This window comes from Phyllostomus discolor, chromosome 5 (genome assembly GCF_004126475.2).
Source record: "Phyllostomus discolor isolate MPI-MPIP mPhyDis1 chromosome 5, mPhyDis1.pri.v3, whole genome shotgun sequence".
Taxonomy (NCBI): Eukaryota; Metazoa; Chordata; class Mammalia; order Chiroptera; family Phyllostomidae; genus Phyllostomus; species Phyllostomus discolor.
In genome coordinates this window covers 29,941,446-29,954,465 of record NC_040907.2, presented here as the reverse complement: position 1 = coordinate 29,954,465, position 13,020 = coordinate 29,941,446, and the positions used below count along the sequence as shown (strand labels likewise).

At 56.0% G+C, this 13,020-nt stretch overlaps 1 protein-coding gene across 2 annotated transcripts; it reads right to left on the bottom strand.

Moving 5' to 3' along the window:
- Positions 1-7,728: 7,728 nt before the first annotated feature.
- Positions 7,729-11,728, bottom strand: ARTN (artemin). Of its 2 annotated transcripts, XM_036025913.1 has the most exons (5): positions 11,040-11,728; positions 10,678-10,827; positions 9,170-9,231; positions 8,683-8,821; positions 7,729-8,607 (listed from the first exon to the last, which is right to left on the bottom strand). In XM_036025913.1, the coding sequence occupies exons 3-5, from the start codon at positions 9,227-9,229 to the stop codon at positions 8,144-8,146; spliced, it is 663 nt and encodes a 220-aa protein (XP_035881806.1). In that variant the 5' UTR covers positions 9,230-9,231; positions 10,678-10,827; positions 11,040-11,728; the 3' UTR covers positions 7,729-8,143. The 2 variants fall into 2 exon arrangements, with proteins under 2 accessions (XP_035881806.1, XP_028369773.2); XM_028513972.2 differs by lacking the exon at positions 10,678-10,827 and having other exon boundaries at positions 9,170-9,210; positions 11,072-11,728.
- Between the last annotated feature and the right edge of the window lie 1,292 nt (positions 11,729-13,020).

Genomic DNA, 13,020 nt, shown 5'->3' with positions numbered 1-13,020 from the left:
ACGGCTGTCGGAAGCTCCCTGTGAGCAACCAGGAAACCTCATACCATGGACAGTGCTCGGAGAATTTCACAAGGTTCTTGGAAGCAACTTCTCTTTATGTGTAATTAGAGTAGGACTAGTTCACACTTAAGTGGCTACGAACAGTGTTTTGCATACATTATGCATCAATTCTCAACAACTCTAAGGCGGGGCTTTTACTCATCATTTTCAGATGAGGAAACAGGTTGGGGAAAGTTGAGCTTATCTTGTCCCTCGGCCAGGGTAGCAGAGATCAGCCACAGATACGCCGGCTGCAGACCCCAGCAGTCCCTTCCCCTTACCACTTGTCCTTTTATTAACTCTTGTCAGCTACTCCAGCGGGCAGTGGGAGGGAGGCGGAACCTGTATACTTGCGTTCAGTGGAGGAAAGGGTCATTGGCAACAGCGGTGGAGACCTGAGAAGGCAGATGAAGGCTTCCCGGAGCAGGAAACACTTGAAGAAGGGGAAGACTGGAAGGAAGGGAGGGAGAGAGGGAGGAAACTCGATTAGCTGGTAAGCAAAGTTCGGGGGGAATCCAGTTACTCAACAAATCTTTATTCAGAAAGTGTCTGAAGCACAGCTGGCAATCTGTGTTCAGTCTAAGGGGATATAGGTGGGGTGAGGAAGCAGGAGGAGATGAGTAACAGGTGAGGTTGGAAAGACACGTTGGGAACAACAGACTCTTGGAGAGTTTAGACTTTATACAAAGTGCAATATGAAACCATGATGGGGTTTCCAGTGGGTGCTGAAAACTGGATTTGCATTTTAGAAAAGTCTACCTGTAACATGTGGGATAAATTGAAGGAGGAAAGAGTAGGGGCAGGGGAGATTTGGAAGGAGGAAACAGGAAGCCAAAATAAAGTAACTGATTCTAGGTCTGTGCCTAGGGCTGTGATGTGCCCTGGCTCTGATGTTGACTGGAGATTTCACTGTGGAAGGACCTGGGAACTCGGGGGCAGGTGTGCAGTGTTAAGAGTCTCGGGCCTGTGTTCAAAACCCATCCTGGCCTCTTTCTAGCCTTAAGACCTTGAATTCTGAAACTCACTTTTTAAAAATCAGAATAGCCCTGGCAGGCATGGCTCAGTGGATTGCGTGCAGGCCTGGTTCGATTGCCAGTCAGGGCACATGCCTGGTTTGCGGTCCAGGTGCCCACTGGGGAGGCGTGCGAGAGGCAACTCATCAATGTATCTCTTGCACATTGATGTTTATCTCTCCTCTTTCTCCCTCCCTTCCCTCTCTGGAAATAAAAATAAATAAAATCTTAAAAAAAGATGCATTTACTTTTTAAAACTATATATTTTGTCTAGTGTTTTTAATCGTTTTCAGCAAGAAGGTTAGCCTGAGTCTGTAGGCCACCATGTTGCAAGAAAGCCCAATGGGCAGTTTCAGTCCTTATGTGACTTGATTTTTCTGCTGCACGTGGCCCTGCTGACCACGCCCTCCCCCTGTTCTGTTCTGTTTTTCTCTACTACTCTCACCACCTACTTTGGTCTCCTTCACAGGCTTGCCCTCTTCCTCTCCGTGTTCCTTAGATGTTGGTTCGCCAGGCCTTATCCTCTGCTTCTCCTCTTGTTCCTCAGTCTCCCACCACTGCTTTGGCTTCGAGCTGTGATGCCCGGATCTCTCTTGCCCAGACTGTTCTGAGTTCCAGACCCTCACATTCAGCTGCCACCAGGTTCCTTGCCCTCTGCAGGTTTCAGAGGCACTTCACGTTGAAATGTGTGAGGTCTGTTCAGGAAGTATCCAGCCGGAAAGTACTATTAGTGTCCAGGAAGCAATATGAAAAACAGAGGCATTTATGGAAGAAGGTACAGAAACATTATACACAGGACAATAACACCTCAGTCCCCTTCAAAGTAGGCCTTGGGACCTCACGCAGTTCCCCCCACTGTTCAAAACACTCTGCAAACCCTCTGTAGGAATCACCAGCAGCTGCACCATCATGTTTTCCCAATTCTCATCAACGGTCTCATCAGCCCTGCGTCAAAGTCTCAGACACAGTAGTGTTTGCAATCCCCATCTCAGCGTCCAGCTCTCGAACAGCCAGTCACCGATCTTTGTAGATTGCAGCCTGTACATGTTCAACATTCTCAAGCGTTCTGCTTCTTGCAGGCCTTACAGAATGTGGGTCATTTTCGACAGATCCTCGACCATCTTTGAAGCATTTATGCCACACTTTTGTTTGTGCTGCACTCATTGCATTGTCCCCAAAAGCCTTCTGATCATCCAAATAGTTTCTGTGGATGGAACTATTCAAGCTTAATGCAAAATTTGATGCAGATTCGTTGTTCTTTTCACTCAGTCATTTTGAATGTGACAGCCACAGTATACATTGTCACTCAATGGCATCTCTGGCCCCCACTGACTAGAAGTAACGTTGTCATTGTTCACACATGTGCATTCCAGTCTGCTCCCCTTGCATGCCAGCTTAGATCGATGTCACGCAAACCATTCTCATTATATTAACAATGGCTAGACATTTTCTCATGAACGGCTGGACCTCATGACTTCCCCACACCGTACCCCCATCACAGCTAAAAATGTTACATCCCCTCTATTCCTTACCAGTCGCCCAAGCCAGAGCCTTGGAAACGCTCCCTTCCATTCAGCCCTCAAAACCAGTTCACCACCAAGTCCTGTTTATTGTCACACATCTGTTTCTGTCCTTACACACTGCTTCTGCTCTTGATCAAGATGAGCATTTGTTGCTTAAATAGTCCTAATTGCAGCAGCCCTAACTGTGCCCACTGCCTTGCCCCTTCTAGTCCAAATTAGACACTGCAGCCAGGGGCCCATCTGAAACACATCCCTAGCCAATCCCACTTAAAGCTCTTTGTCCTGAGGCTCCCCCCAGGACAAAGTCCAAGCTCCTTGTATAGTGTGTTCAAGGACCTTCATCATCTCACCTCTGCCTTGCTGAGACTCCTACGCCAATTCTATAAAGTTGCTGCTCTCCTGGGACATCCCAGGCTGCTCCATACATACCTCCCTGCCTTGTTCACGCTGCTGCCTCTCCTGAGCAGGCTGTGTGTCTGGCCAGGGCCCATCAGGAGGAACAGCACGTTAGGCACACCGGGACAGTGCAACACAAGAATCTGGAACTACAACAGGGGACTGAAGTAAAGAGGGATTGGCTGGTGAGAAGTGAAGGGAACTCTAAAGAATTTAGGAGTAGCAGTGACGCAGGGCTGAAATGGAAAGCCCAGGAAGAGGCCCTCACCCACTATCCCTGCCCGAGGCTGGGACGCAGACCTGGGTAGAGAGGGCATGGTCAGTGAAAAGGGTGAATTCAGAGCTGAAAGGTGGTGAAGGTGATAAAGGAAGACCAGGACCGGCCCACTGCCCCTCATCCACCTGGTGCAAATGTTTCATTTTTCAAGGCTTGGCTCAAGTGCTACCCACTCCACAGAGACTTCCGTGGCTCTTCTCCCCCCTCCACTCAGGCAGAATGGATTCCTCTCCCTTTGTGTGCAGAACCCCACCCCCCACCCCAACATGCACACCTGCATCCCAGTCATACTTCCGTTGGGGTCTTCCGGTGGCAAATTGCACTTTTGTTTACTTGTTTACCCCCACCTAGGGTTGCCAGACAAAACACAGGACACCTGGTACTGGTGTCCTGTTTGAACTTGAATACTGCCTGATTATCACATGAGGCACACTTACTTAAAAAAGTAGGTATTGTTTATCTAAAATTCAAGTTTAACTGGATGTCCTATCTTCTTATTTGCTAAACCTGGCACACTTCCCCCACCTCCACTTGCAACTATGGTCTCCTTGATGGCAGAATATGTTTCTGGCTGAGCTCCGAATTCCCATAACTATCCCGATGCATTACAGTTAGTGTTCAGTTGGTGTCGAGAGAACAGTGATTTCTCTGGCTGCAGAGTTGAGAGGGACTGAAGGGAGTTGGGACTGGAGGCAAAGAGACTGGTCAGGAGGATAAGTGATAAACCATTCCCCCAAACATAAAGGCTGCAACAGAATAGGGGGTGGACTTGAAAGATCTGAAGCTCTGAAGACCAATGGATAAGGGAAGTGACCGAGCTCAGGGAGTCCAGGATGTTGCCCAAGTGTCTGGCTTGCGTCCCTGGGTGGAGGTTGGTGCCCTTCATGCAGGGGAGCACTGGAGGAGGCTTGGAAACTGGAGAGCAGGGAAGATTATTGATGTGAGTCTCAGAGCAGGGCAGAGATGCGTGGAGACTGGATCTGAAGGAGCGAACAGAAGGTTGCCAGGACAGATAGTTGAGCTCGAGGGTGCAGAGTATGTTCAGACAGAAGTATTGGAAATACACGGACTTGGAGCTCAGGAGAAAGGTCCAGGCTAGAGATACAGTGTGACCATCACAGGCACGGAAGTGGTAACCCAGACCGTGGGAGTGTGTAACGCCGCTCAGGGACAGAGGGGACTGGGAGGGGAAGACGGCCTGTGCCAAAGCCCTGAGGGACAGCTGAGAGGCAGAGAGTGAAAAAGAAGCCTGAGAATGAGCAGTTGGGGTTGAGGGAGGAAGTGCAAGAAAGTATGGGGTCAAGATAGGGGCTGGAAGACAGGCTTTCAAGGGGGGGATGACGAATCTGAGTGCTCCTGGGAGTTCAAAGGACAAGGCTGAGAAGTGGCCTTTGGGTTTAGTGATGACAATGTCACTGGTGGTCTCAGCAAGAGCTTTCATGGTGAAGGAGGAGAGGTGGGAGGAAATATAAATATATATACACATGTACACACACGTGTGCGCATGCACATACATGTATATTTGTATTCACAGTGTCAATTTTGTTTAATGCTGTGATATATTTTAACAAGTGTAAATGCAGAGGGAAGGGAGATATTCAATTTAAAAAAAGGTTGAAGAATGGGGAAGTTTGTAAATAGTTGAGACCGAGAGCCCTGATACAGAGTCCTGAGAGCAGACAGGGGAATTAATCTGGCTACAGGAGGACATTAATAATAATATCTAGAACGGGGCACGACACCTCGAGGGCCATGGACTCCTCAGGAATCTGAATGAGCTTCAGTGTCAGTGAACCCCCTACAATTGTTCACCAGATTTACACATCAGTGGTTTTCAAGCGTTTCTTTTGCGGAGGGTCGGGGAGGATCCTTGGCTTTCATCAGATTCTCTAAGAGCTCGACAACTCAGAGCACGTTGAGAAGCACTCCTGTGAGTGGGAAAGACCGTCTCATATGGCACGGTCCGCCTAGATCTCTTCTCTGACCTCTCAGCTTTCTGCCCATCTCACCCTTTTCCAGGGGAGACCTCAGGTAGCCTGTCCACACACAATGCATCACAGGGTCTCCAGCGAAGGGGAATGTGGGAATTCCCGGGCGAGAGAGGGGGAAAGCAGTCGGGAAGGGCAGCGGGGGCACATGGGACCCTGCGCCTTGATTCTTGGATGAAACAAATCTAGAGGGAAGTTTTGGGAGCTCTCTGAAGCGGAAAAACAGTCATTTCAAAGCCACCTGTAGTTTTCTGTCTTACAGAGGTGGTGGTTGGACACCCCTTTGGAGGAGTCCAGGCCACTGTTCTGGGAAGACCACTCCAAGGGGCAACGTGGGCTTGTAAATGAGACACAGAGACTGCAGCTGAAGATGCAGATACTGGAGCCGCCTGGGCCCCCAGCGCTGAGAGAGCTCAGCCCGGCCAGCCCCTGTGTCTGGTGATCTCTGCCCAGTTGTGGGCAGAGAAGTGCAGCTCTTGTTTCCTTTGGGGAGCATAGCTTTTATTATTATTATTATTGTTGTTGTTATTGTTATTATTTTAAGAGGGATTTGGGGTTTGCGAGCTGCCGCCTGGACTGGTTCTTGTAGAAGCTGCCAGGTCAGCTGGGGCTTTGTGAGATGTCGGGCACCATCCCTGGATCCCTGGGGCCCAGAATGTGGCCTCGAGTTGGGGGGACCTAGCCCCTCAAGGACTGGCAGTTTGGGGGGGTGTTGAGAGCCAGACCTTTGGCTGGAGTTCTGACCCGCCTCTCTTGCTGTGAGCACTCAGAGGTGGCTTCCTTCCGTCTCCTGAAGAGGCTCTGAGAGCAGAAATGCCAGAGGGGTGGGGGTTGGAAGGTGGGGTGGGAGATTAGGCCGCTATCGAGTCTCCCCAGCAGGGGCTCCCTGGCCCCAGCGGCCCTGGGATTACAGGTTGTCTGTCCCCTTTTACCCTGGACCAGCGCCGGGCCAGGCCTTTCTGAGGCATGTGCGAGCTGTACGGCACCCGTACCGCTTTCTTTGCCGGGGGTGGGGGTGACTGGAGACTGGGGTCCTGCGTCAGTTTGGAGATAGAGAGAGGAGCCAAGGGGGTGTTCGAGGGGAGCAGGAGAGCGCCAGAGTTTTGGGAGCACCTAGAACCGAGGCGGTGAACACTGCAGAGTGGAAGCACGGGCTTGTTTCTCCTCCTGGGCCCAGGGTGAGTGCAGCCCTCAGAGAACTCTTTCCAGCTCCTCACTCTGGCCTGCGCCGAAGGGGTGTGCCTGTGCCAAAGCAGGCAGGCACTTCTGCGGTCTGGGAGGAATCCTGGGCTGCAGTGTCACATGCCCGGAGGGTCTCTCCCAGACCCCACCTCACTCTCACGGTGCTCTCATGCACCCCAGCTGCAGCTACTGCCTCTGTGCCCAAATGCGTCTCCAGCCCAAACACCCTCCCCAGCTCCAGGCCAGGTATCCCACTGCCTCCGGGGAGACCCTCTGGGTGCCCCATGGTTCCTCAGACTCGGCGTTCTTCCCCAACACATAAGAAAATCCACAGAAGAAAAGCATGTAGGGCAGATTCATAGGACCCAGGACATGAGGCTTCACGGTACCCATGGAAACACCTGGAGTGATGGCGCTGACCTCTGGGAGGCGGCGGGGGCGGTGGGGAAAGCCAGGGTCAGCACCAGCCTCTTCTCCCTCCCAGACGAGTATGTGTAGCTGTTGGCCTCCTGTCCTTTTTCATACCATGTGCCAAACTGAATTTAAAAGTATTTATGTAATGATTTAATGTCTGTTTCTCCTAGTTTGGCGTTAAGGGCAGAGACCATGTCCCTTTCACTTCTGTATCCCTGATGTCTACCCAGTATCTGACACATAAGAGGCACTGAGTAAATATTTGTTGAATGCATAAATGCATATTCTTGGTCATCACCCCAGAGGCAGGTCCCTCTTGGGGCCCTCAACCTTCTCCTGCCTTCTTAGCCTTTCCGTGCTCTGTGTGCCCTCCCCCGCCCCTGCACCAAGCAGCCTCCCACTGGCCTTTTCAGATGCTCTCTTGTCCTGAGCTGCTTCGTGCTCTGTGGGTAATGAGCTCCCCACACCGGGCCATCTGCAAGCAGAGGCAGCGCATACACTGATTGATGACTGGAGTGGGGCAGTATGTGCTTTTCACCCATTAAGCAAGGCCCCCAGGACACCCAAGGCCCCAGGGGTAGGGCTTTCTCCACCAGTGGAGAACTTGGAACCCCAAGCTCCAAGTGCTGGAGACTATGCAGAGGGCTGTAAGCTGGCCTGCCGGGATCCGTGAACAAACCTTTGCCACCCACTCTGTGCTCCATGCCCCCACCCCCCGCTGACCCAAAGTCCCCGAGCTGCTGGTGGAGGAGGCAGCTGGTGATCCAGGCCAGGCCTGGGACTGCTGAGTCAGCCTGCAGTTGTGAGTGGGATGGGGTCAGGGTGTGATCTCTTGCCAGCCGATTCTTCCCATCCAGCCCCCACTGCCCAGGAAAGGATCCAACAAACCACAGAAGTAAATAAATAACTTAGAAATAATAAATAGGGGTCCAGTTCCCAGGAGTGAGTACCAGGCCTGCTCACTTCAGCAATGTGATTGCAGTGCTTCTCCTCCAGTTCTCTCCCCAGGGCCTGGACTGAGGCGGAGAGCTCAGAGACTGCTGGCTTCTCCAGAGGAGGGGTCCTGGGTCTGGGGCCGGGTCTGCGCCAGCGTCTGTGAGATGGGTCCCAGGGTCTCCATAGCCAGGTCTCTGGGGTCTGCAGGGCTGGGACTCGCAGGGCGAGGAATGCAGCCAGTTACCCCTCCATCTTTCCAGGGCTGATGCCCATCACTTGCCCAGCTGAGGCCTGTGATGTCCATCTCTGGTTGAGGCTCCTGGCCCCTTCCAGGCAGGAAAATTCCCGAGTAAGGGTACCATCTGGAGAGAGTTTTCAGCCCAGGCAGCCACAGGCAGTGGCTGAGAGCTGGTCCACAGTCCTCCAGGTGCTGTTGACATCCATGAAGGAGACAGCCTCATAGCGTGTGGGTCGGCAGCAGGGCTGGCTGACCGGCTGCGAGCCTGGGAGCGACTGTAAGGCCCCAGCGCCCAGCAGCCTGGCCAGGCTGAGGTCGTGCGCGGAGCGCTCCCTGCGGCAAGAGCCGCTGCAGAAGCGGAAATGCACTAGTTCGTCGGAGCTGTGGCCCAGGCCCAGCGCGCGCACAGGCACCAACTGCGAGCGCAGGCGGCAGCCCCGCGACCCCAAGGCCCGCACACTGCCACTTCGGCCCCAAGCCCGCGCTGCGCGGCCCCCGCGGGAGGGAGCCGGCGAGGGTGCGGATGGAGGGGGCGCTGGCCGGGGATGTTGAGGGGCTGGTCGCCGGGCTCTTCCGCTGCAGGAACGGAACGAGCGGCCACCTAGAATGAGATGGAGACATGCGCTGGGTCCCGGCCCAGCCTCGGGACACCCACTCCCCTTGCCCTCTCACCTACCTGGCAGGTGGCTCACAGGGGGCGCCGGGGCTGGTGCGGGGCCTTCACGGGTGGCGGGGCTGCGGGGTGCGATCCCCAGAGAGGCCTCAGCGACACTGCTCAGCAGAACCAGAGTAGCCAGGGTTGGCCACAGGGCAGGCTGCGCAGAGAGACAAAGTGGAGCCTCAGGGAGGAAGAGGGCATCCTGGTGGGCTCGGGGTGGAGGGAGCCCGGGGAAAGGCGGGGGCAGCAGAGATCGGAGAGGATGGCTCCTGGTTGGGTGGGGGAGCTCAGGAAGGGTTTAGGTCGGAGGAGAATGGGTTTGCTGCCTAAGGGGGCCAAGTGGAGAAGTCGCCTGAGGGCACTGACCTTCCTCCAGACTCCTGGTCCCTCCCTGACCATTTGCTTTTTTACTTCTGATGCCTACCCAGGGCAAACCCTGCTCTCCCTCCCCAGTCAAACCACTTTTCCTCAATACCAGGTGGGAGTCGCTAGGAGAACCACTCACCTGCCGCCTAGGCAGGGGCCAGCGGGGCAGCACAGAAGGGCCTCCACGTCCAGGCTCCATCTCTGTCAATACCAGGATCTCCCATCAGCCCGGTTGACCTGTTGCCCCACCCTACTCTTGAGGCAGCTCGGAACATTGAGAAATGAGTTATCCTTTGAGAAGGTCATCCCTCCCCGTCAGTTTCTCCAGGTGAGGAACAAGGGGCTTGGATAGGTGGACTCAACCCAGGAGAAGTAGCTGCATCAGGAGGTTAACTATGTGCTGTGCTTTGCACCTGTTCTTCCTCTCGGTCCTCACCTCTCCATGAGGTGCGTGTTATAATCCCCGTTTTCCAAATGAGCAAACAAGGCTCAGAGCAGTTCAGCGACTGCCTAAGCTCACAAGGCTGGACCCACACAGCTGGAGGGAAAGGGGTGTTCGAAAATAGTCTCCCCCTCCAGGATCTTCCTGCTTTGTGCTACAGGGCTGGGGCCGCCGGGACTAGCTGGGGAAGACAGTAGCTGGAGGCCCTTGGTCCCACAGACAGCTTTGTCTCTGTGCCAGACAGGAGGAAGCTGTGGCCTGAAGAACTGGGGTGCCTGCTGGTCGACCCAAGGTATCGGATGATAGTGAGGTCCAGGCTTCAGCCCGCGCTGCCCACCCTGTGCCGCTGAACCTTGCTCCTCTGTGATCTTTGATCTTGAGGGCAGCTAGGCTTCTGGTGGTCTGGGCCACTTGGTTCTCTAGTCCTCACCTCCCCATCTGCCCACCTGAGTTCTCTCTTCTGATCACAGATCTCCCTAAAGAGCCAGCAGGTGGTGGGACCTGATGGGCCCTCTCAAGAACATGGGGCCCGGGGCCATGGCTCCCTTTGGCCACCAGGGGGCAGCGTCTGCCAAGCATGCAGACTCAAAGACGGGGTGGGTTTTTCCCTACCCTCAGCCAGACTGAGGCCTGAGCAACTTCCAAGAGGGCCAGCCAAGCCTCCACACCAGCCTAGTCTGAGAGCTGAGCCACCTGAGCTGTTCCCCTTCCACCTACCTGTGGATCTGACAGCCTGGCCCTGCTCCTGGAAGTTCCCCTATGAGCCATCCTTCCAGAGCCCTGCCAGTCTTTCTGAACCCCACCAGGTTTTGTGAGCCCACACTGGCATTCCCGAACACCCTTTGGAGCCACAGAGACCTCATGAGCCTTCACTAGCTAGCCTGCTCTTGGGTCCCAGCTGTCACCTGCACCCCCAGCCCCCAGCACACAGAGTGTCTGCAGACTGTGAGTCAGTCCTCTGCAGGCCTCCCCCGTGTGGTCCATCTCTGGGCCAGCTGTGTTCAACTCACTAAATCAGAGCACTGCAGGGCCACGCCAGCGACCGTTCTCACTGACGGTGGGAAAGCCAGGCAAGGCAGCCTTCAGGACCTCCTGTGCTAGGGGGTCCCGAGGGGCAGGTCTCTTGAGGGCAGCTAGGCTCCTGGTGGTCTGGGAACGCTTGGTCCTCCAGTCCCTGCTGCTCCATCTGCCAGCCAGATACTTACCACGGGGGGCCTGCGCCGTGTTCTTCTAGGCACCTTCCTCGGGGCCAGGGCTGGACTCTCCCCCGCAGCTCACAAGGCTCATGCCCAGGGCTGTGCACCTGGCAGCGCTTCTTTTTGCCAAAAGTGTGGCCTTGGCAGCCGGTCTGTGCCCTGTGGCGGCAGCGGGAGCCTCACGTTACAGTGGGCCGGCAGGGCTAGCACGGTCCGAGGAGCGACCAGAGGGACAGAGGGGGCTGGGAGGGGCGGAGAGCAGCGCAGAGAGCCCAGGAAAGGGAGGATATGAGAAAGTGGTGGGGGACTTTCTTGCTTGCTCCCCCCGGCCCCGGGGCTGGGAAGCGGGGTGGGCCAACAGGTCTACTTACCTCGGGTGCAGGGCTCTGGGTCTGGATGCAACAAGGACTTGGGCCCGAGGGACCTGCTGCTGGCGGAGCCCGTGGGCCGTGTCTGGGGGCCGGGCCCAACTCCATCCCTCAGCAGCCTCATGCCTGCCGCCGTCCGGTGTCAAATTCCAGCCCCGGCGTCACCGGATCCCGGGGTGGGGCCCGAGCGCCCCTGCCCCGCCCCACCTTTCAGGGCTCACCTGGTCGGTTGCTGCACCCGTTGGGATCCAGTCCTCCCCTGGTTTGGCTAGGTCCCCTAAGATGAAGGGGAGGACTCTGGGAAGTGGAGGACCCAGGACACAGCACGGAGACACTGGGCGACGGAGAGGCAAGGAGAGTGGTCGCTCACTGTGTGCACACACACGAAGTAGGGAGTTGGGAGGCAGGGCCGCGGGCGGGAGAGGGAGGGGTCGGGCCGGTCCCAGCCTCGGGCCACCGGCCGTCTGGTTTGCGCCGTCCCTGGGGTGCTGGCTGGCCGCCCTGCAGTGACTGCTCTCTGCTGTCCGGTCCACTGCTAGTTTCTTCTTTCAGCAGACCCATCCGAGTCATTGGGTGGGTCAGGCACTGCGCTGGGGCTTTCAAGGTCTGACCCTGCTCTAGCCGCCCCACCACCCCCTCCCTCACCCCCAGGGGCTGGGAGCAGAGACACACCTGTGCACACCGCTGCTCACCGGCACGGCAGGGCAGTGCCTGCAAGAGTGGGAGCCCAGGGTCTCCGTTGGGGGTGGGGGGCAGGGCAGGGCACGGAGGAGGGACATCGTGCTCTTGTTTGAGCAGGAGCTGGAGGGTAGTATTTCAGGAGCCCAGTTATGGCAGCTTGGCAGGTGGGGTGGAGGTTGGGTGAGTAACACGGATGGAGGTACAGAAAGGCCAGATGCTGTGTCATACTGGGGAGTCTGGACTGTATCCTACTGACAGTGGGGACCAGTGTTTCAGGCCGGAGAACGGTGTGTCAGACACACATTTCTCTGCCCAACTGGCTGCAGTGGGGAGAGCTTGGAGAAGAGCGGTGAGGATGGCAGGAAGCTGCTGGGGGAACGGAGTGGGAAGCAGAGTGGTGGGGAGAGTGGGGGGCACTTCACTCACGGGCTGTGCCAGGACCGCAGCCTTGTATGGACCTCTCTGCGTCGGGGGCTCAGCAGAGTATCTCCCCTGCACCTGCAGGCCTCTGGTCTGGGCCACCAGGTGGAGGGGGATGCGTCCTGGTGGGGAGAGCTCCCTGGAGAAGGGGCAGGAGCTCATGAGTTCAGTGATGGACTTGTGGAGTGGGGAGGACCTGTGGATTATCCTGGTGGAAAAGTTCAGGGTGCAGCTGAGTTTGAAGCCTGCAGTAAAGTGGAAAGAGCCGGACTGGAGATGGCAGCTGACAACTGGAAATCGTGGGTGGAAACAACACGCTCAGGGAACGTGTGTGGACCCGCTATGTCCTGGCCGTGCATTCACACCACCTGTGGACCTTTAAAACTACCCACATCAGGGCCCCACCCCAGACCTGAATCAGAATCTTGGTATGGGCATGTGCCGTGTTCCAAATCTGTGCAGGTGGTTCTGGTGAACGCCCAGAGCCGTGCACCGGTGTTTTTGAGAGCAGCTCTTGCGCACTGGTGGAGAAGACAAGCCAGCTGCAGGGGGACTGTCTACAGGCTGGAAGGACCCTGTGGGGCAGGAGGCCAGGCGGTGAGCAGCTCCACTGTCTGCCGTCCCCCACAACGGGCTGCCCAGTTGGGCGGCTTCCCCGGGGCTCTGTCAGCCATGGCTGTGGCTGGCGGACACGCAGCCTGTGCCCTGTACAACTCCAGGGGGTGCTATTCACACAGAGTCCAGTGTGCATTGAAGTGGGTTGCCTGTCCCTCAATCAGGAACTTGCTTTCCCCTCAGCTGAGGGGGCTTCTGCCGGAGGATGAACCACAGGAGTGAGGGGACATGTGGGAAGCTGGAGGTCCTTGGGACAGCCAGGACTCTT

Coding starts and splice junctions, on each gene's coding strand:
- ARTN (XM_028513972.2), bottom strand. CDS start 11,144: ATGGAGTTGGGCCCGGCCCCCAGACACGGCCCACGGGCTCCGCCAGCA. Junction 9,211..11,071: donor TCCCTCGGGCCCAAGTCCTT/GTTGCATCCAGA, acceptor CTGGACGTGGAG/GCCCTTCTGTGCTGCCCCGC. Junction 8,608..8,682: donor CCCTGTGAGCCACCTGCCAG/GTAGGTGAGAGG, acceptor ATCTCATTCTAG/GTGGCCGCTCGTTCCGTTCC.